At 46.3% G+C, this 23424-nt stretch overlaps 1 protein-coding gene and 1 pseudogene across 2 annotated transcripts in view; one reads left to right on the plus strand and one right to left on the minus strand.

Moving 5' to 3' along the window:
* LOC135392222 (brain-specific angiogenesis inhibitor 1-associated protein 2-like) overlaps window positions 1-10508 on the minus strand; it is a 66458-nt gene extending 55950 nt beyond the window's left edge. For both annotated transcript variants that reach the window (XM_064622943.1, XM_064622942.1), the window contains exons 1-2: window positions 10393-10508; window positions 4754-4829 (exon numbers count right to left, since the gene is read on the minus strand). In XM_064622943.1, coding sequence (XP_064479013.1) covers window positions 4754-4829; window positions 10393-10440 — 124 coding nt within the window. In that variant the 5' untranslated portion in view covers window positions 10441-10508. The remainder of the gene's footprint in view (window positions 1-4753; window positions 4830-10392) is intronic.
* Window positions 10509-20555: 10047 nt separating this feature from the next.
* On the plus strand, window positions 20556-21838 carry LOC135392599 (uncharacterized; annotated as a pseudogene).
* The last annotated feature ends 1586 nt before the right edge of the window (window positions 21839-23424 follow it).

Below are 23424 nucleotides of genomic sequence, written 5' to 3' on the forward strand. Positions count from 1 at the left end.
TGAGACGGATCAGTTATGGTAACGATGTGGGGCGGGAGGTTATTTCAATCAATGCAGTCTTGGGGAAAAGCAGCTTGTGTCTTGGATGACACAAGCACAGTGCGTGCTCCCTTTATACAGGGTGTCCACGCTAAGTGTGAACAGATTTTTTAAAAATATATATAACACTTTTTCCAAGATGAAATCAATTGCAATATAGCATATGCTGAAGGGCACTCCCTAGCAGGGCATTAGCAAAGTCCAAAGGCAATGTCTTAATTAACTTTCATTAATTAACTTTTTAATTATAAAAGCTACAAAGTTGTCCCAATGAGAACATCTGTTCGTTTCGGTCACCTGATATCGTAGCCGTTTTCAGAACAAAAATCCGTTCGATAGATCGCCCGCAAAAAATTCGTGAAGGAACGCCATTTTTTCTTTATTTTGTTCATTGCGCTTCTTAGAAGACGGGTATTTCCTTTATCCCCAACGGGAGAGGGGGAAGGAGCAGAGTACGCGCCTCATGCGTCGAAGATGAGCTTTAACTTGCGGAAACAAAACAAAAACAAATGTATCGGGTGACTCTATCGGAACTGGCCTTATCTTGGGTTGCATTTTCTGTTTCCTTTTAATCTTTTTCCACGACGCGAGAGGCGATAGTGTGCTCTTTCTCCCTCTCACATTGGGGGTGAAAGAAAGACGCGTCTTCTAAGAAGCGCAATGAACAAAATAAAGAAAAAAATGGCGTTCCTTCACGAATTTTTTACGGGCGATCTATCGAACGGATTTTTGTTCTGAAAACGGCTACGATATCAGGTGACCGAAACGAACAGATGTTCTCATTGGGACAACTTTGTAGCTTTTATAATTAAAAAGTTAATTAATGAAAGCTAATTAAGACATTGCCTTTGGACTTTGCTAATGCCCTGCTAGGGAGTGCCCTTTAGCATATGCTATATTGCAATTGATTTCATCTTAGAAAAAGTGTTATATATATTTTAAAAAATCTGTTCACACTTAGCGTGGACACCCTGTATATAATGATAACGCATTAAAACGGCACCCGTACCAACGTACCGCTCATTGTGTGTGGCGACTTTAACATCAACGTAAGAGATGGCAACTATTAGTTGGTTATCGACTATATGAAGGAAACGTCCAATTTGGACATCATGAGTGACGTGAATGTGCCGACCACACGCAACGACAATAGATAGATAGATAGACCACACGCAACGATAGACTATGTGCTCGCGAGAAGTGCATGTTTGTGTGTTCTACATGCGTGTGCCTATGTACACAAACCCAGTATCTGTACCGCTAGAACTGAAGATCGCCGAGACGAAAAGGAATCGTCCGAGTGATCGTGTATGGTGGCACGTTCAGGTTGATGATCTAATAGGTGAATACCGACTTTTGGCAGCTCGGAGTTCTTAACCATAATGCTTGGCAAAATATGATAAGTCAATCGGCTTACATCACATTGCTTATGTTTGATTTTACAGCTTCCTTTATTGTGTCGTATCCATATAGAATGTTGCCGATCTGCTAAAACTCTCGAAAGTGTTCTTCTTTCGCATCCGAAGTGGAGTCGTCGTCCCTCATCTACTATAATATGCTAGTAATTCTGTTGCATCTCATATGCGCTTGGCAGTGCGCCAAAGAGTACAGCAAATTTTTTCCTGGGTTTTCCTCAGACGCTTTCAGACATATGTCTCACACACACATGTCACGCATTTCCCTTAGAAGTCCGCCCATGACGCACATTCCCCCAGGGCGTCAGTCGTGACGTTGCCCGTCTTTGTGAGTCCGACAACGGCGAGCCCTTTCACCAGCACGACCACCACCAGGTACTACCTCGAAAATGACCTTTCGTGGCATACGATATTACCCGCGCGTCTGTGTTGTATACGTGAAGTTTATCCGTATAGCCTTGTATCTAAAAAAGTATAGAAAATGCGCTTCTTTCCCCGTTGAAGAATTCGAAATAAACAAACAGATATGTCTTGTTTCATTTGGTGTTCCAAAAGACACATAACTTGTCATTCTATTAATTACCAACTAAGGACACGCCCGTAGAGACTGCAGTTGACGGGACAGTTAGAACAACTTGGTTGTGCCCTCGCACAATTCAGTAGCGGCCGTAAACCACGACGTCTCGCGTTCTCGGTGCTTTGTCATTACATACCCGTGTATAAAAGAGAAGCTTTCGCACGCGACATTGTGCTGCTAACGGGTTTTGGATGGATCGCAGTAGGCCCTGTTTTAATTAATGAACCGTCTTTTCTGACGCGAAGAAATATGCTAATCGATTGCAGAGACTCTCGCTAACCAACAACGAGGGTTGTCGTCTGCAGCTTATGTTAGTAAATTGGTGACAACGAAACCCCCGCATTTTCTTTTTCAACTTCAACTTTTTCTTCCTCTGTTAATAAATCCCCCCCCCCGCATTTTTCCTGATACGAGACCACGAGATGATGGCATGACACATAGGACGATAACCTTTACTTTTTCTTTTCGGTACAAGTACTATGCCTTGTATGTTATAGCTAAAACAACCATTCACTCTCAAAACATAACTTGTCGAATAGCACCCTGTGCACCAAGCACTGCCACAAGTGACTGGATGTGCACAACTGAAGTGGATTATTGCTTCTGATTCGAATAGAGAAGGGGCGTACGCTTTTTTTGCCAATTATCATTAATCGAGCTTGACACAAAAATGCCTCCACTCTCTTGGAATCAGAAGCGGTAACCCTATCATTCGTGACAATGGTTTGCGCAGAGATTGCTATGCGGTGAAAATCTGTTTTTAGAGCGCGCACGCATTGTTCTTCATGGTGGAATATAGAATAATTTCTCTGTCTGTTGTAGTTGCTGATGTACAAAGTCGAGTTAGAGTTTCAGTTTGACACAAAAAGGCCTCCCCTATTCTAATGAGAATCAGAGGCGGTGACCATTCATGGCAATAGATAGCGCGTAGCGTACTATGCGCTGAAGTTCTGTTTTTTTTTTTTTTGCATTCTTGGAGAGTAACTTAGAAGTAACCAGTTAGAGTTACTAGTTAATGGAACAGTAACTAGTAATTGTAACTAATTACTCTTCCTGATAAAGTAGCTGCGAGCTGTAACTACTTTTTCAGTACCTATGGTAACTAGTTACTTTCAGAATCGTAATTTTCTCGCAACAACTTTGGAAGGTGTTCGCATTTTCTTTGCCCACTCCTTGCTGCCTGTTGTTCATGGCTCACAAAACTGTGCGTATAGCTCTAAATGAAAGGGTCTATAAAAACGTTGCAGCTGTCACCGCATTCGGAGGAGGCCCTCAATTGGACTCTGTCCGTGGTGACAGCTCACTATGCCAGGATATGTTCCAAGCACTCTCGCCAAGCATACAACGCTAACACTGTTTCATTTCGGTAATGTACAACGTAAAATGAAACCATGACTCAGATGATAAGAAGGCAGTTCTTTGGTCAGCGATCCTGAGTGCAATACCGAAGAAGCGTTGATCCCGCGTGTGGTGCCCTAGTTGAGCGACTACTTGGCATTTCTAAGGATGCTTTGGAATAAATCGCGGCAGGCCGGGTGACAGAGTCAAACTTCGGGTAGCAGATCTGTCGTTCAAGTGTAACCCACAGAAGTGGCTGATATTGCACGTGGCAAGAATTTCTAGCAAAAGGTTTTTTAGAGTGGTCATTTTTCGACTTTGGAGAGTATAACAGTGAAGTAACTAAGTTACTTGTCATTCTATTTAGCTAATTACTATTCGTGGGGAGTAATTGTACTTGTAACCTACTTTATTCGCGTAATAACTAACTCAGTTATTTTTTCAAGTTACTTTTCCCATAACTGGTTTTAGAGTGTTGGTGCAAAAACCGAAGTTTGTCCTGCATTCTAAAAACAGAACTTGACCGCATAGCACGCTCTGTACCAACCACTTCCACGAATCGGGTTATCACTTCCATTCGAAGCGAGAGGGGAGCGTACGTCTTCTCGCGGCAATTATCATATATCCAAATAGCGTCTTCCCAATATATACGGAATCCCAATTCGCCGAATGCACTGAAGGCTGGGAGACAGCTTTAATCCTATTGAGCTCCAAACAGGCTGTACCAACCGGCCGACTGACCGCTACTCCCAATTTGCCGAATTTACCGTGCTGTCGTAGTTTAGTGGCAGAGGTCCTCGCCTTCCACATCGAAACTGAGAGGTGACCCGTCTGCCTTGGGTGTTTTCTCTGGGTTCTCCTCAGCTGTCGGTCAGGTTCCCTATGATGTCGGCAAAGGAGACACATGCCTTTTGCAGATCGCTCGGTAATAGCGCGCCACCAGCCAAGCAATTCGCCTATTCGATTGTTCGTGGGACGTTGTGTTCTTCCTATGATGATGGCATTTAACTCCGAGACTGGGAGGTGCAATCCCCCCGCCGATAGTCGTGACGTTGCCCGCCTAAGCGTGGGAGACTCGGTTTCTAAGTGCATACACCAATAGGAGTCGTAATAACATATCTGATTAGAAAAATACTTCAAAATTAATGGACTGAAGTGTCTCGCAATAAAATTGACACCGAAATATATTTTTTCGTACTCTAGATAATGAAACTGCAAAGCAGCACATATATTGCTAATGCATGCAGGAATAGTATGCATGCAGGAATAGTTCGTGTGGTCTCAACGTAGAAACCCCAAAATTACCGTTTTTCGGCTGTCTGTTGACGGCACGATAGAAGACCTACTTCTAAGAGTGTAATTACTCGTGTACCAAAAACCTTACCGTGCAGTGCCTTCAGATAGGTCCGCCCTGCAGAAATAAGCTGGCGAGCACATGGGTTGAACTTATCCAGAATATTCTGCAAGTTACAAAATGCAATCGTTAATCCAAACGCTCGGAACGTGCCGTCCAACGTCGTACGGCGGTTGCAATCATACTTCAGATTGCAGGGTACGATTGTAATTTTTGATTGCTTAAATTGCATTTCAGCGACTATATTGATTGTGATAAGCTGTTCGCCTCACTTTCAGATGCGTCAGCATCAACAATAAACGTCACGTCGTAACCGATAACGAATAACCAGGAACAATCTTGTTATTTTATTTCTCTCCTCCAAAGTGGCATTATGAACTGTTGTTTACTGCCCACGGATTACAAACGGACTGACATAAGGCACCGGCATATCCGCTGTTTCATGAGGGGCACAGGGGAAACACTCAACTAAAATGTTTCCCCCACCCCTGCCGGTCAAGTCCCACCACTAACTTCTAATTTTTCTCCAAAAAGCATTACCAACACAAAGCTCTGCACACACTGGCCTTTCTTGTTTCGGCGTAGATAAGTGTTTTCAGTGCCTTTATGTAACGTGCATCAAATTTCTGCCGGCTGCCGTCAAGCGAAATATCACCAGGGAACGAACATCATTGTCTCTCGCCTGATATGAGGTATTTTTAATACAATTATCGAGCCATGCAGCAAAGGTTCTGTTATCCCAGAAACATACACGAGGTTCTCATGTGATTGGGAAAAGGTCGTCGATTTATTTGGCCGCATTGACATTCTGCGGTTCATCTAAACCGCTTGTTGAAACGCCCAACAGTCTTGGGCGCTGTTTTCATTTATTCACCTGTTCAACGGCCGCGTGAATTATTCTTGTTGAGTCCTGATCACACTGCAACTTAGGTGACAAATCGACCTCTACATCCCACTTATATATACAACAATATAATTTCCAACATTTTAATTTTTACATTACCGACCCCATTCCCTCGAGTGGATTCCGGCAGGGCAGGTCATCAATCGACAGCGTGATCGATATCGTCTCTAGTGTCCAGCAAGCGCGGTCTGAAGGGCACAGCAGCTCTCACAGCAGCAGTTTTCTTAGACGTCATGAAAGCATACGATAGCGTTTTCCACAGCGCCGTCGTCGCAACTCTGCAAGAGTCTGGTGCAGGCGCCCGAGCCGTCTCCTGGGCCCGGGACTTCCTATCTGATCGCACCCTTTTTGTGCGTACTGCTCACGGCGACACAGCTCCCTTCCCGGTAAGCCGCGGGGTGCCGCAGGGCAGTGTGTTGAGTCCATTGCCGTTCAACCTTGTTATCGCCTCACTCCCCGCACACCTACCTGCCAACGTCAAGATCACAATTTACGCCGAGGATGTCTGCATTTGGACATCAGGCAACCGGAGAGACGCGATTCAGCGGCGCCTGCAGCAAGCCCTCGACGTCATTGAGATATATCTCGCCGACAGAGTCCTACGTGTCTCCACAAGCAAAACAGTCTCCATGACGTTCACCAACCGCTCATTTAAAAACGTCGCGGGAAAGCCACTTGATTTCGTCCCCCGCTACAAATATCTCGGGGTCATCGTAGACAAATGGCTGTCATGGTTCCAGCACATCAAGGCCCTCTCTACCAAGACGAAGAAATTCGTGAACGTGCTACGGCGTATCTCTGGAGCGTCGTGTGTCCCTCGTGCAACGACCTCCGACACGTCCATAACGCACTTGTGCTGGGGCTGCTACGCTACCACCTCCCAGCGCTCCACGGGATCATTAGGACGGGTGAGCGGTACCTCGTCAACGCCTTGGACAGCCACGCACGGCTGAAACCTACACCGTACTTGCGGAGGCGTAAGAGACGCCCGTGCATATTCTACGGGACAGAGAGACGCTCCGCATCTTTGCGCGCTTCCTCACGCAGCACCCTTGCCACTACCTGCTGTCCATTGAGGATGCCCGCGCCGCGTCGGCCTTTGGCGGCGCCGTCCGCCGGCTTAAGGCTATCCTCCCGGATCGCTCCTCAGGTGTATCCTACGCCCCTCCTTTATGGGCCCTCGCCAAGCCCCAGGTATTGACGAGCGTCCCTGGCCTAGGACGAAAGAGGGAGACGCCGTTAGCCATTGCGCGCCAGCTCGCCTCGAATGCCTACCGCCGCAGCATCAACAGCGTCAAGGGATCTATACAGACGGATCCGTAACACTTGATGGGGCCACTGCAGCCATCTACGTCCCGCAAGGTAACATCGAGCAAGTTTTCAGGCTCTCCCATACCACCTCCTCCACCCGAGCCGAGCTCTTCGCAATCCACGCGGCCCTCAAGCACATCACAACATCGCCCTCAGGAACCTGGACGATCCTGTCAGACAGCAAGGCGGCACTGGAGACACTCGACTCACACTGCACCAAAACAACTGACGACCTACACACAATGGCAATGTCCCTAGCCAACACCGCCCTTGCTTCCGGGCACAATATATGTCTCCAGTGGATACCCAGCCACATTGGCCTTGGCGGGAACGATCGAGCAGATGCTGCGGCCAGCCGTGCACATGAACAACCCGACGCCGCGGCGCGCATACCGCTCACCCCTTCGGCTTGCCGCATCCAAATCCACCGCTTGGCCGCCCAAGAGGCGCGGTGCTTCATTCGAGAATCTGCCCGTTTCAACGACTTCCTTCGCTTCATCGACCCGGCGGTGGAGTTCTCCCCACCACGACGTCTCCAACGGCCACAAGAGACACTCCTCCACCGACTGCGCCTCAACTTGGCATACACGCCAACGGTCCAGCGCATGATGGCGAGGCCGATCTCGGCCCTCTGCGACGTTTGCGAAGTGGTTGCGGACACATCGCACCTCCTGCTGACCTGCCCCAAGTACACCAACCATCGCGCTACCCTTTTCCTCTGCCTCGAACGTTTCGGGCACAACCAACTGACGCTGGCCGCACTTCTTGGCCCTGTGCCTCAGCACCAACAGTGGGCCGTCACAACCGCTTTACTGCACTTTCTGAAGTGCACTGGCCTTGCCTCTAAGCTCTGAGCTGCGCCCTCCAGGAGTCTCACCTTCCTTCTCTCTTTTTTTTTTCTTTTTTCTTCGTTGCTTTATTATTCTTTTTCCCTTCTTTCTTTCCTTTTAGTTTTTGTTTTTCTTCCTTTTTTATGGAGTCTCACCTTTCCTCTTCTTCCCTTTCTTTCTATTTCTTCTTCTTTTTTTAATGGAATAGCATGCCGACCTTGGTCCTGCAGACCTTTCCATTCAATAAATATATATCCCCCCCCCCCCCCCCAAGTTTCTTCTCGGTTGCTACGCATGCTTTAGTGAGCATGAATGAAAGCAACCGAAATGAGATAGGAACATGCTGAATATGACGCCCATCCTATATCGCCTCAATAAACTTTCGGTGCAAGCCAGAGTCCCCGCTTACTCATGAAATTACCTTCATACAAGTAATATCATTACTCCCCAGTGTAGTATATGCTTATGTGTAAAGTATGCTTCGGCTAGCAGTAAACATTTGACCTTACAGAACTCAATTTCGTTACTGGAAAGCTGTTTTCTTCTTCTAAATGAATGCAAATGAATAAAATCTGATTGGGATAGTTATGTTAGCGATCTGCTTCTAAGATATAGCTCAGTGAAGCTTGACCTACCTTCGTTCCATTCACGCAATTCGTTGTTGGATGTTGTTATTCGTGACAAACTCTTGAATTCTTACGTTACAGTTGTGAACGTCATGCTGTTAATATTGTTCTCCTTCCGAAATCAAGGGAAATATCCGAGATATCACAATCAAACCTGTCTATATGCTGCTGCTTCGTTGATAGAGCGTCATGAAGAAATCTCAAAACAAGGAAGTGCTATTCGTTCTGGGTACATACAAGCAAGACAAATCAGTTATATAGACTCCAAATATACACATTACGCGGCTTGGGTAGCCGCCATTAATTCCACCCTCCCCTCTTAGTCTTAATTCCAAATGAGGGGGAGGAAAGCCCATCCGTATATAGTTGCCAGTCTTTCGGTGCATATGAGCATTCCGTGGTACTGGGCATTTGGTGCTTATGAGGCCAACAAGGACATCATCAACAACAACAACAAAAAGTGTAAGTATTTTTATCTTTTCTTTTTTTTTCACTTGTCTACGTTGCATGAGAACCAAAGTGCGAATGACATGGCGTCGGTAGCGTTTAGCCAATAAATACGGGCAGTTGAAACAAATCATATTTTTCCACGTGGCCTCCTCAACTCGAGTTTGATGCGGACCATGAACGTCGCGCCAATCTTGGTCATGATTAGTAGTAGCAGTAAGAATACCGCGGGAAACAAATATGGAACACACCTTCCAACATCTTGGCCGGCAATAATGTATTCGTATCTAGAAACTTCGGGCGTTTTTACTTTGTCTCATATTAAGAACAACAGTGAGAGCACAAGGTCGAAAAAAACATGATACAGTGATCGCCATTTTTTCACAGTGATGACTCGTGTTCTCCGATGGTCTAACACTCAGGTTAGTGCGCAGGAAGCAAGTTCCAGCAGATAATAGAACACCGAAAATATTGATGTTTTCCAGAAGGACAATCGGTGCTAAAGCGTGTGCATGTAATAGAACGTTTTTATTTACATATAGGAACATCGATTGGTCGATGACCTTTATTGTCATCTTTTCTACATCCTCAACTGTCAAGCTCTACAGTAAAGGCCAATTGTCAAAGACAATGGTGAATAGGGTGAATGACCGAGGGGGTAAATCCGTTAAATGGGTAAATAGGTAGATATTCGAATAAGTCCCGTTTAATTAAAAGCAATATTGAAACGACACTAGAAGAGAAGACATTCATTCTCGTAAGACGTTCTCATGATTTTGCACTCTTCGCTTCCTTTGTGCCAACAAATAGTATGTATATAAACGATGGCAGGAAACAGAGGAGAGTGCATTTTATTTCCTGCCGGTACTTTATGTGCCGGTACATATAAGGCCTCTTGCACCTTTATGTAGCACCACAAAACGTAACAAAAAGAACCACCAGAACCACCATTCATCAAAAAGTTTCCCCAAAAGAAATGATTGCTGTGTGATGATTCTGCAGACACCCACATTCATTCTGCATTTTCCCCGTTTCTCTTTCTGCGTATATGGAGTGACAGAAGCACCTGCATAACATCTGTGTATATCCTCGTAATGTTAAGCTCGTTTATTGGTGAATGCACTACAAGAAGGCTACAGAGTAGCGCAGCGATATAGTCCCGTTTTGCGTGGGTTTCAAGGCATCAGGAACACCCATTACATAATGTTACTCCTTTTCTTGTTCCACTTAAATGGAAACCTTCATGTCAAAGAGGCTTATAGTGATTTCACGATGATCTCCTTCTGGCAATGGTTTCACCAAGCGGGGCTATTTCCCCATCTACTAATCCCGTATGAACACGCAATAATAAATTGAAACGCAAAAGAAATGCGCCCAAGTATTCTAGAAAGACAAAACACGCGTCATATACACTGGCCATGCACGCAGCTATTTCTTCTGCGACTGATATAATGAATAGAAATTTTGTCACCCTGAAATAGTTCATTTCGCTGTGCAGGCAATAACAGAAAATGTTCCTCAAATAAGCCATTCGGAATATGCAGTTCTCACCTTGTAAGCACTCTCTATCAACCTCACAGTTTCCTCAAATTCAGCCATAACGTTCCTCTGAGCAACAGATTCAAGAACAGCATAAACAACCACACAGCTGCTATACGGCTATACCAAGCACAGACTGCGCTCCCTTCGAGAAGACGACAGGCGCCGCCCCATCAATCGAAGAATGACGCCATATCCGGGGGCTAAGCTTCCGCTTGGGGTGCTGCTTAGTTCATGTCGCGGAATAAAATTCTCGCATTAGAGTTCTGGCTGTGAGGACGCGTACTGGCCTCCTTTTGTGACGGCTCCTGATGAGGTCCTCGAGAATGAGAATTTCACGCGAGTTTCGTATCAAGATAATTTCAGATGTGTTGGAGATGTTGAGTTATTTGGTATATGCGTATAACGTTCTGTACCCAATGACGCCATACGCATAGTTTATTGCACACATCTCACGCTGCAGAAGTAACTTTCTCATATGGTGGCCGCAACAATTTTCATTGCATTCGTTCATTAGTGTACGAAAAATAAAGCTTGGGGAAGTAATGGTACATAACAAAGGGTTCTGAGCAATGAAGTTTCGGGAAATCTGTACGCAAAGACATTTTGTTGGCTCTAAAACAAGAAAGCAAAAGAAACACAGTGCAAATCGTCCATGTTAACCATAACATGTAAGTTATTGCAGCAGCAATAAACTACATAACGTCTTAAACAATGACAGAATGGCGTAAATGCAGGCTAGCTGGTGGATAAATTCCATGATAGGCAAGCCTGAGCGATGGGCAGGACACGTAAACAGACACAAACATTGAACACGAACATTTGAGCCTTCGTGTTTGTGTCTGTTTACGTGTCCTGCCCATCGCTGAGGCTTGCCTATCGTGGTCTTAAACATTCAAGGATTTGTTTTCGGTTTCGTTTGCAAAATTTTTGCATCGGGTTGCGTTTGGTGCGAGCATGGGATGGATGCAGCACATCGCGTTACTGGTTATACAATCTATCGATCTCATTAATCCCCTGAGAGCAGAACAGCTTTATACATTCGTAATGACCTCGTTGCTGGTCCCATAGGGTCAGTTTGTCATTGATCTTATGATTATGTCTCCTGTAAGATCCGCCTTGGGCACATGCTGTTAACCGTTGTCAGTATCTATCTACGTCCCGCGGTACAGGTTCCGTGGACTGGCCTCCGCCGCTGATTCAGTTCACTGGAATCCCCAGCCCTTGTACTGGGTGACTTCAATGCTCATATTATGTCATGGGAGGTAGTTTTATACAGAACACATTTCACGTGTACAAGCACAGGTTGATTGCTCGAAAAGCATGATGCGTACGTGTCAGGAAATGACAGTTTGCACTGGCTATGGCCGTTGCTTACGGGACACACAAGACAAGTGTAATGAGTTTTCGCACACACGTATTTTGATATCCCTAATTAAAAAAAACACAGCATGGACCAACTGTGGAACCAGCCCGGAAAAGCGATCCCAGGCTAAATCTGGGCTGGCCAAGGCTATTTCCATGCTGGGTCTACTGCACTTTAAATTTCCATTCTGGAACCATTCAACTTGCATTCGAAAACCAGGATGGTACCCTGCTGGAGCAGAGCTGGAAATGGGATGTTCCAGTGAGTACGCTGGATTGGGCGATATGGTTCAATATAAAATAAATACAGGGTGTTACCCTATAAAAGTCTACCCGTGCCGCCATGCCGTACTCGCCAATTACTCAATGCAGGTGGCACATTGTGCGATCTTCATATAGAGCTCATAAGGACATTTAATCTTGGTAAATTTTGAAGTGATTGGGCGCCGCAGCACGAAGTTATAACTCAAAACGTGCAATTCCCGTAGGGAAAACAATCAAGATGGCGGCGTTGAGAAGCGCATTTGACATGCTGCTCCCCAGACGACGACGTGTTGCATATCCTGCCAGCCCGATGGAACTGTAGTTTTCATTTTGCTTTGATGTAACTGTCGTATTTTGCTCAGAAGCAAGCAACGTGAGCAACGAAAAATGCCGACGTACTCGGCAGACGACACCCAAAAGGGATGTCGTCTGCTTACTGAGCGGCGCCATCTTGGCTGTTTTCACTACGGGAATTGCACGTTTTGAGCTATAACTTCGTGCTGCGGCGCTCAATCACTTCAAAATTTACCAAGATTAAATGTCCTCATGAGCTCTATATGAAGATCGCACAATGTGCCACCTGCATTGAGTAATTGGCGAGTACGGCATGGCGGCACGGGTAGACTTTTATAGGGTAACACCCTGTATATCAAAATAAATTAAAATAAATAGATATATAAAATATATCTAAAATAAATATTCAAAAGTGTGCAAAGTTATGCGCACAACTCCACCTACAACAGTAGGTTGCAAAAAAATGATTATGCGATATGATAATTTCTGGCTTTACCCTGCGAGACGTGAGCTTTCCCTGTCTTCCAAACCGAAACTAGAGCTATAATGCTCTTATCGTCATATGCGACCAAGCGCCATCGCCATCAACTTAGGATCTGTTTTGAACTTAGCAATTTCTGTTGGGGTGTCGGCGTCTGAGACGCACCTTGGTAAATTAGTTGTTTCCTCCTGTCTTTCATCTCCTCCGACAGTATAAAGATGTGAATGTCTTTGCATTTGTCTAGTGAAGTGCTCCGTTATGCATTTTGTTCCTGAATACGTGCAAGAGCTCTATTACGACAAAGGGTAAGCGGCGTGGGTAGGACGGGTTTGAATATCCTCAAGTCTGAAATCTGAACCAAGAAGCGTAGTAGTGACCCGATATTTATTTATAGTTATCTTAACTGCTTTTATGACGTATCATCTTCAAGCTTGTACTGCATGGACTTACTTTGTCGGACGAATGAGAAAGAGCGACTGATAAGTGACTTTTCTCATGTCGCTCATGCATGTATCACCAGACATTGCATCAAATTGTGTGATATCACATTATTTTCTCACAGTGTTGTCACTGTTACCGCATGTAAACTAAATATATGTAGCATACATCTGTTATGGGTATTAGTGTGCATGAGAAATTAATGAAGCAGAGGGGTACTTTCATTGTTTTAGCTATACCTTCTTTCTACATCTTCCTTCGTTGCTGTAAGACGAGTTTGCATAGACAGTGTCTTCGTTTGCAGTCATACTGTCTCACGCTCATACAATAAATATTTCAATTTATTGCTCATTGTCACTTGTTAATTTGCTGGCATATTTCAATTTTCTGTGCTGCTTCGTTGAATCAGTTGCTTCAACGTGATCTGATGTAGCCTACGGTCTTGGAACGTAGGTTCCGTCAGAAGGGAACATTGGCTCCTGTGAAAGCCACCCCGAAACATCAGGACACGAAATTCCTGCTGGAAACAGGCCGCATCGCCGGCCTTCTTCCAACCTGCGTCCATTGTGGAACTGGTTCCGGAGCATGCTTTTTCGGGCTGGACCCACCATGTTTCCACCCAGGGTCGAACGTGTTTCCAGGCTGGATCAATTATGGATCCAGTCCAATAATCCAGCCTGGAAATTCCAGCTCGATCCAGGCTGTTTTTTTTTTTTTACTATAGGGATGAGTTCACTTCATAATGTTAAGCTTCAGTTGTGTCATGATGTATGTATAATGAAAACATGGTACACTGCCCTGAAGAATTCACTAGGATATAGCCTTCTCTTAGCAATATTAAATATTTTTGTCTTGTTTTTTCTTAGTAATGTCGATTATTTTTTAGCAAAAAAAAAAGGTGATGCACATTTAACGGGACCAACTAACATATATGATCGTGCGGAACATTTCTGTACATCATGGTTCTTATATCATGGTCTATGTTTTCGTTTCTATTACGTAGTCACTACATATAGTGGCACATGCTCTTGAACTGCGTTAACGAGAGGCACTCCACTGTGTGGTTGGTAGTGACGTCATGTACGACAACAAATAAATAAATGAGGCGTGATAATAAGATGCAACATTTTGCCGCTTGAGCCAGACCCTACCTCAGTCCTGCAGGCACCAGCAATCTATGACGCAGATACAGTCGAAACTCGTGCCGTTCCTGCGGATTGTGCTTATTAAGCGAATTGTCATATTAACGAACCCCAGGTGTTGAGAGTTGTTTAGGTAAGGGTATGGCTGAGCTGGTATACAGAACACAAATAGCCTTTTTAAAAGAACGCCTTGCACTTTCTTTTCGGGAAACGTCTGTGAAATCTGTTTGCCTAGGGAAATTTTCAAAGTACGTTTTTGCTAACGACACGATCAATGACGAGCACATTTCACGTATTCTTCCGCTGCTCAAAGAATCGCAGAGCTGCCCTGACAGCTGCACTTCTTCCTTTGGACTGACCGGGGTGAAGCTGTATGTCTGCTCATCAATGTCCGTGGTCAGTGGTCCACGAGAGTTGTTCGTGGGTACATGACCGCTCCTTATATCTAACGCATATCCACCTCTTTGTTCCTGCAATCACCTCTGTTCGTTTGAGCTAGGGACAATCAACTGCCCAGGAACTACCTGTACCATGATATATATATATATATATATATATAGATACTCATGGAACGATGCGGCAGCACCAGAGGACACGTGTTTCGCCGTGTTTGCGGCTCGTCGGCCCTGGGTAGTTGCGCATCGTTCCGAATTGGCAAACCAGGGGTCACTCAGCGAGCGATATACACCTGGGAGGGTGACTGAGCACTCCTCAATGCCACAGTGCAAGCCAGTGAATTGTAATGCAGGGAAATCGCTGAGTGACCCCTGGTTTGCCAATTCGGAACGACTGGTGCTGCCGCATCGTTCCATGAGTATCTGTTCCTCTGCGTGCAGCCATAGAAGCCATATTAATTTGTAAGTTTGAATTTCAAACACGTCTGGTATCATTTATTTGTTTCTTTAATGGCTTTTTTCCCTGCATTATATATATATATATATATATATATATATATATATATATATATATATATATATTCACATATATATGCATATATATATCACATATATTCATATATATGCACATTCAACAAGACGACCTTCAAAATTCAGTAATTTATTTCGATTCGCTAAGCTCTGTGCGTGCGCTGCTTTCATGCTATGACAGCAAGAATCACCTCGTCAAGCGAGTACGAGCGCTTGCGACTCAACTTTTTTCCCGAGGCTTTTCAATCTGTCTCTGCTGGGTCCCCAGCCACACTGGGATCCCGGCGAATGAACGAGCCCACCGTGAGGCTCGGCGAGCGTTGGCACAAGAGGAGTCAGCTCTAGGACTACCCTACCAAGACATATCCTGCCAATGTTAAAGAGAGCTGTCTGCACACAGTGGCAGCAGGAGTGGGACACGGAAGAAAATAACAAGCTACACCTCACACAGCCACCCCCCCCCCCCCCCCGCATCGGACTGAACACATCAACAGATCATCCGAAGTTCTTTACGCGAGATTGAGGATTGGACACACATGGCTCACGCATCACCACCTACTCAGAGGTCAGGATCCGGCAGCTTGTGCGCACTGCGGTGACAGCTTGACTGTCTTGCACGTACTGGCATCCTGCCCTCACTTCGAACACCAACGCCAACAGTATTTCACCGCATTCTACAGATACCATGTCCCACTCCACCCAGCCCTTCTACTGGGTGACACCCCTCTTGTGCTGTTTGATAACGTCATTAAATTTTTGACCACGTGTGGGTTTCTTAGTCAGATGTAGATGATAAGCATTGCTCCGCTTTTATCCAATATCACCGAACTCCTCATGTAAATATCTCATTGTCACACTTCTAGATAGCTTTTAACTGCCATGCTCGCTTGCTATCGTCATCCTCCTCTCTCTCTTATCCTGGCCAGTTTAACTAGGTTTTAACTACCACACACTCTCTCTCACATCATCTTTCCCATAATCCTCTTTGACACACTCACCATAGTTTTGGCGCTCTATGGCCTTTGTTGCCTTTGTGCCATTAAACACATAATCAATAAATCAATCAATCATAATGCGCCTGCCATTCCACCGCTACCTGGGACCCGGGAACCCGCATTGGAACGGAGAGCCTGTGGACGAGGACGACCGCATCGCACGGCACCACGACCTTCTCTATGAACGAGCGCAGGAAGCAGAATATATCTACTCTGCCGACAGACACGCCATCGGCGACTTTGCCTCGGACTTTGCGGTACGCCGATCTCTCCACTCTGTGGTCGGAGGTCTTGTCCTGGGAGGAAAGCACCTGTTCGAACGATACGTCGTCGGGCACCCTGTGTACGGCATGCAGACGCGCAGTAGGAAGCGAGCGGCGCCAGAAGACCAGCAAGAAGAAGAAGAGAGAGCAGAGCGAAGACTGCGAACCGATGCTCCCGGTCAAGACACCATCTACGCCGCCGGACAAGGAGAATCTCTGTCCCGTGCTACGCCGGCCATTGGCGGATATCCGGGAGGAGCAGGAGTAGGATCTGGCAGCAGCACGAATGAAGGTACGGTCACGCAGATACTACGAGTTCCGAAAGACCAAGGTTCCCTGCTCGTGTTTAACGATTCCAAGATATTAACTTCGTGGGCGTTCAAGACGCAGCCGCCCAGCAAACCATTAATATCCCTGGGACATCCCTACAAGGTCGCGAACGTCACGAATATCTCGACATCCATAGGATATCTATGGGATATCGCACAATTTCATTGCGTTTTGGGCTTACTCCAGTAAACAACAGATGTCCCATATATGTTGGAAGGATATCGCGCTCTGGATGTTTGAATGTCCCATGACAAGCAGCCTGCAGATCCTAGGGATGTCTATGGGAGATCCAGGAAATATTTGTTTGTCCTTATAGAGATGGTAACCTGAATTAAAAACAGAGTAGTTGATAGGAAGGGATGTCAGAAATGTTGTAGGGTGTACTGTGGGTTGATGCAGAAACACAGGAATTGCGAAGATACATCCTCGTCACCGTTACAAATGGTTTATGCCACGCTACTCCTAACGAACGTGTGTGAAACGATTTGTATTTCAGTATATGTTCCATCCAGCTCGCAAATAGAGGTTACTGCGGATTTTCCCAAGTGGTCCAAGTGAGGCGGGCAGAGTTCGGCACTTATGCTGGCGTGTCCCACGGTGTTGCTGTACTGTGATGAATCCTGTTAGGCTAAGGTAATGTTTTGTTCCCAATAGTATGAAATGGGTTAAAACACACAATAAATACTATTCGCTGGTACACAGTTGCAGTGGTCTCTACGCACTCTACAAACACTAAATATGTGATGCACAAAATTGTTAAAAGCAAAATATGTACGATATTCGTAATCTCCCGTATATATCCAAATATCCGTGACAGATGTCGCAAGGACTTTCAGTGTATCTACAAACATGGCAGAAATGGTAGTCGCTGGGATATCACATGGATGTAAAACGGATCTGTGCCAAACTCCAGTGGATATCCAAACGTCCCGGGCGAGATATCTTACGGATATTTGGTGGGTGTATCTTGTTTGCTGGGCGGGCCCCATCACTTTTGGCAACCACACCAACATCGAAGGCTTCCTGACGTCCATGATCCACTTGCCCGTCGAATATCCTTTCTTCTACATGACCCCGTACCAATTCCAGAGCGTAAACGTGGGAGCATCTCGAGCCGTCTTGTGCACCGTGAAAGTCACGCCCCACGGCATACGCACGCCTCGGAAGACGGGCACCAGCATCGTCCAGCCCGTCAACACGGACATGCTATTGTATGGCATGACGGCAATAGGTCTGAACCACTCGTTTGACACCGTACCGGTAGTGCCCGCGAGTTTCGAATCGGGCAACCCGATGACCATAATGGACCAGGACTTTCTCTTCAAACCTGCGCGCGAGAAGATGGCACAGAGCTACTCGGGGACCGATAAACGAAAACATGACAACTCTACGAGACGTGGAAGCACCTACGTGCATGCGCGTGCCCAGACACGCAAAGGCGTACGAAGCGATCCTGATGCACTGCGACAATCACTGCCCGCACCTGATGAAACACGCGAACGTGTTTCCTTTCAAGGGCCACGTCGGAGTGCCCACCATCAACTACGAGTACCGCTTCAACCCGTCCACCTCACACCTGGGTATACCTGGCGAACAGACCGTACACGACCACGTGGTATCCATCACCAATGTAGACGACTTGCGAGCGTCTTTTAAAAATCCCACCAAGCGAGGCAACTTGGGAAAGATGGACGTCATAATGACTATGGACAAAGACTCGACACACAAGGATCGTTACCACACTTTGGTCGAATGCTTCCACTGCAAGACCGGACTGGGCGCGGCACCCGTTCGCCCCACTCAACCTACATGCAACTTTGGCATAATGGCCAAGCACCACAAGGACGACGTCTCCTCCTGAAACCAGTTCCAAGACATAACGACGTTCTGGCAACTGGACAGCGAATTCGTCGTCTATCAGCCCCGCAACAGCACCAGTACCAACTCGTACAGATGTGCGGCGATAAACAGATTCTACAACACTTGCACCAATTTCGCGATGGCCATGGAGAGCGAAGGAGAACTCATCGCACCCGACATCACGTGTAGCTACGGAGGCTACCCGAGTCTCGTGTGGGCTCCAGCGTGCCAATACGAAACGCAAATGAAGCTGGTGCCCAGCGCCGTGGGCGACAAGACTCGCAACCAGATACCGCCACCTCCCACAGCCAAGGACAGCGGGATGCAAGCACATGCGGACGACCCATCCGCAGTCATGGCGTCGTTCAACGAAGCGGAGCAGGCAAGAGAGGAAGCGGAGCGCAAGAGGGTCGCTGCGGAAGAGGCGAGAGCAGCAGCCGAGCGAATAAGAGCGGCCCATGTACAAACGCTGCGGGAAGAAGCAGACGTGGCCCGACGCGACCACGACTACATACTGCAACAGTTGAGACAGTTAGAACAAGCAAGTAGCGGCGGCGACGGCAGCAGCAGAGTAGGAGGAGGATGAGGAGGCAGACGTCCGAGAAAATTATCAATACTCTTCGACCCTTTGAGCGAACAGTAAAAAAGGTTTATTGAATCCATTCTCTCAATCGATCGTACAACATCTGTCACCTTGACACTCTATCGATGATGACCACCCCTTACATCAATAAAAAATAATATATATTCTTTTTCAAAGCTATGGTATGGTTGACAGCAGCAAGTCAGCATAGCAACAGTCACCTTGACGCCAAGATGTAGACTACCACCCCTTACATATAAAAAAAGAATACATATTCTTTTTCAAAGCTATGGTACTCAACACCAGCAAGTTAGCATAGCAACAAGTTACCCGGTCTCCAGCTTCCGCTCCTTCCCAGTCATCGTCAAGCATACTGAAGGAACTGAGTCGATGTGGTCTACATATATACTCCAAAGGGGAAGTAATGCTCTCAAAAACATGATGTCAAAGCTTCCTTTCAGAGTCTCGCAAACATCCTTTCACATGATTTGCACTTTGTCTAACAGGAAGCTTCAGTCTGGCATAACAGGATGTGCACAGGATCTGCACTTCCTCTAACAGGAAGCTTCAGTCTGGCATAACAGGATATGCACAGGATGTGCACTTCCTTTTACAGGAAGTCTCTGTCGAGCAAAACAGGATGTGCACAGGATGTACACTTCCCTTCACAGGATGCGCAGTTCCTTTCAGAGTGGCGCAAACAGGACATGTGCGCATCCTCCTAAGAAGATCCTTTTACAACAACAGGATGTCTGGGCACTATATAAAGAGAAGCCCGCCACACCTTTTAAAGCACTAGCAACAGCAGCAGCCCTACGAGCAGCAGCAGCAGCAGGTTGCCACAGGAGGAAGATCATCAACACGAGAGGCCCCTGCATCAACTGCTGGAACTTCTACTGGTCAAGCCTCAATACCAAAGGGACACCTTGGAAGAGTTCTTGGAAGTAGCTGCCAACAAGATACCCATCGACCTAGCAGACATATGGATAGCGTTCAAGACTCTTCTGAACATTTGGATGAAGGGTCAGCACGAGTGGAATGGGAATCAGGAAGCGGATGCGTAGAGGTGGAACAAAGTACTGAGCCCGCCGCACCAGACTGGTGTCGGAAATTATGCAGAGTTCTTAAAAGACGTCGAATTGTCCACGACGTCCTACCCGTCGGATCAGATGCAGAAGCTACTAACCTTGCTCACAGAATGCTTGATTACTATACTGGACAAAGGAGAAGAAAAATGTCCAGCTCGGCAATCTTCGCCATCTCGACGCACGTAACAGGAGGAGGACTCCCGCACCTACACGTCGTCCACGATTGCAGCTGGAACAACGGACGATGCAGATGCAGAGTTTTTGGCGGAATCCCTAGACTACCAGATCGAGCGTCGATATGGACTTCCTCTGCAGGAGACTGGGACTACTACCACCTCGTCCTGTATCTTGATACCGAGCCGCGACGGCTCCACACAATTCAAGTGGACGGAACAGAATGGCTCTCATACCTTAGAGCTGAGACTGTGGGAGAACGAGGACACCCAAGGCGTACCTCCTCAGGAAATATGGAAGCATTACTGGCATCATCTCAAGATCCAAATTCCCCCCAGCAAGAATTCTTTACTCGACTGTTTAGTGAACCAGGGAGAACACGCACTGTTGACTCATGTACGAAAGATCATCGGTCTAGGAAAAGAAAGGCTGATTGCGGTGCCAAAGGATTCCGTCAACACATGGAAGATTCACTCTACCAAGTCATACGCAAATACCCGATTTCGCCCCTTTTAAGCATCGTGTCGACTCCCATGTGGCTCACGGACCCGGGCCTGAGGTTCATAAGGAGGGACGACAAGAGACTTCTGAGAGCGATCCAAGTATTGAACGACGAACTCTGTCACTGGTCGGTACTGGACACTGTGCAAATGTACGAAGGCACGATACAACCCTTCTGCGAATCTCCTGCCGGAGACGTAAGCAGTTACTAAATGACGCGCCAGGAGTCGCTAGAAGCTGTCATGAAACTCCTAAACTTTCAATTCGAAGAGAACCTCCAAGAAATCGCCCAATTCGTGAAAAACTTGTACAACCTGCTGGAAAAGAAGATACCTAAAAAGAACTGCATGGAAGTCGTCTCTCCACCGAGCGCTGGCAAAAACTGCTCCTTCAACAGGTACGTCAACTTCCCGCTCCAAGACTGCGTAGCACGCAGGGTGCTCGTGTGGAATGAACCAAACTGCGAGAGCGCGGCACTGGACACCATCAAGAAGATATTCAGAGGAGATCCGGACATGGTGGCCGTAAAGTATTCCCAGGACTTGCCTGTCTTGAGAACTCCGGTCATCATACTGACAACGACGTCTGCCCGCACGACGACGGCTTCAACCACAGGACGTTCCGCTACAGGTGGAAGACGTGCCCGTTGCTCAAAGAGTACAACAAGAGAGTCTACCCGCAGGTCCTTATCTACCTCTTTGACGCTTTCCTCGACTACGAAGAATACCTCGTACAACGTCGTTCCTCCGAATAAAATCTTTGCCAGCTGAGTACTTGCCCATTTTTCGCTTCAAAAAATCTCCACCATCATCAAGACTCCACAGCCACCAGAGGGTTTGAGTTTGGTTAGGTTAGGTTAGGTTATGTTGGGTTGGGTTGGGTTGGGTTGGGTTGGGTTAGGTTAGGTTAGGTTAGGTTAGGTTAGGTTGGGTTGGGTTGGGTTGGGTTGGGTTAGGTTAGGTTAGGTTAGGTTAGGTTAGGTTAGGTTAGGTTAGGTTGGGTTGGGTTGGGTTGGGTTGGGTTGGGTTGGGTTAGGTTAGGTTAGGTTAGGTTAGGTTGGGTTGGGTTAGGTTGGGTTGGGTTGGGTTGGGTTGGGTTGGGTTGGGTTGGGTTGGGTTGGGTTGGGTTGGGTTGGGTTAGGTTAGGTTAGGTTAGGTTAGGTTAGGTTAGGTTAGGTTAGGTTAGGTTAGGTTAGGTTAGGTTAGGTTAGGTTAGGTTAGGTTAGGTTAGGTTAGGTTAGGTTAGGTTAGGTTAGGTTAGGTTAGGTTAGGTTAGGTTAGGTTAGGTTAGGTTAGGTTAGGTTAGGTTAGGTTAGGTTAGGTTAGGTTAGGTTAGGTTAGGTTAGGTTAGGTTAGGTTAGGTTAGGTTAGGTTAGGTTAGGTTAGGTTAGGTTAGGTTAGGTTAGGTTAGGTTAGGTTAGGTTAGGTTAGGTTAGGTTAGGTTAGGTTAGGTTAGGTTAGGTTAGGTTAGGTTAGGTTAGGTTAGGTTAGGTTAGGTTAGGTTAGGTTAGGTTAGGTTAGGTTAGGTTAGGTTAGGTTAGGTTAGGTTAGGTTAGGTTAGGTTAGGTTAGGTTAGGTTAGGTTAGGTTAGGTTAGGTTAGGTTGGGTTGGGTTAGGTTAGGTTAGGTTAGGTTAGGTTAGGTTGGGTTAGGTTAGGTTAGGTTAGGTTAGGTTAGGTTAGGTTAGGTTAGGTTAGGTTAGGTTAGGTTAGGTTAGGTTAGGTTAGGTTAGGTTAGGTTAGGTTAGGTTAGGTTAGGTTAGGTTAGGTTAGGTTAGGTTAGGTTAGGTTAGGTTAGGTTAGGTTAGGTTAGGTTAGGTTAGGTTAGGTTAGGTTAGGTTAGGTTAGGTTAGGTTAGGTTAGGTTAGGTTAGGTTAGGTTAGGTTAGGTTAGGTTAGGTTAGGTTAGGTTAGGTTAGGTTAGGTTAGGTTAGGTTAGGTTAGGTTAGGTTAGGTTAGGTTAGGTTAGGTTAGGTTAGGTTAGGTTAGGTTAGGTTAGGTTAGGTTAGGTTAGGTTAGGTTAGGTTAGGTTAGGTTAGGTTAGGTTAGGTTAGGTTAGGTTAGGTTAGGTTAGGTTAGGTTAGGTTAGGTTAGGTTAGGTTAGGTTAGGTTAGGTTAGGTTAGGTTAGGTTAGGTTAGGTTAGGTTAGGTTAGGTTAGGTTAGGTTAGGTTAGGTTAGGTTAGGTTAGGTTAGGTTAGGTTAGGTTAGGTTAGGTTAGGTTAGGTTAGGTTAGGTTAGGTTAGGTTAGGTTAGGTTAGGTTAGGTTAGGTTAGGTTAGGTTAGGTTAGGTTAGGTTAGGTTAGGTTAGGTTAGGTTAGGTTAGGTTAGGTTAGGTTAGGTTAG

Source organism: Ornithodoros turicata, chromosome 4 (assembly GCF_037126465.1).
Source record: "Ornithodoros turicata isolate Travis chromosome 4, ASM3712646v1, whole genome shotgun sequence".
Taxonomy (NCBI): domain Eukaryota; kingdom Metazoa; phylum Arthropoda; class Arachnida; order Ixodida; family Argasidae; genus Ornithodoros; species Ornithodoros turicata.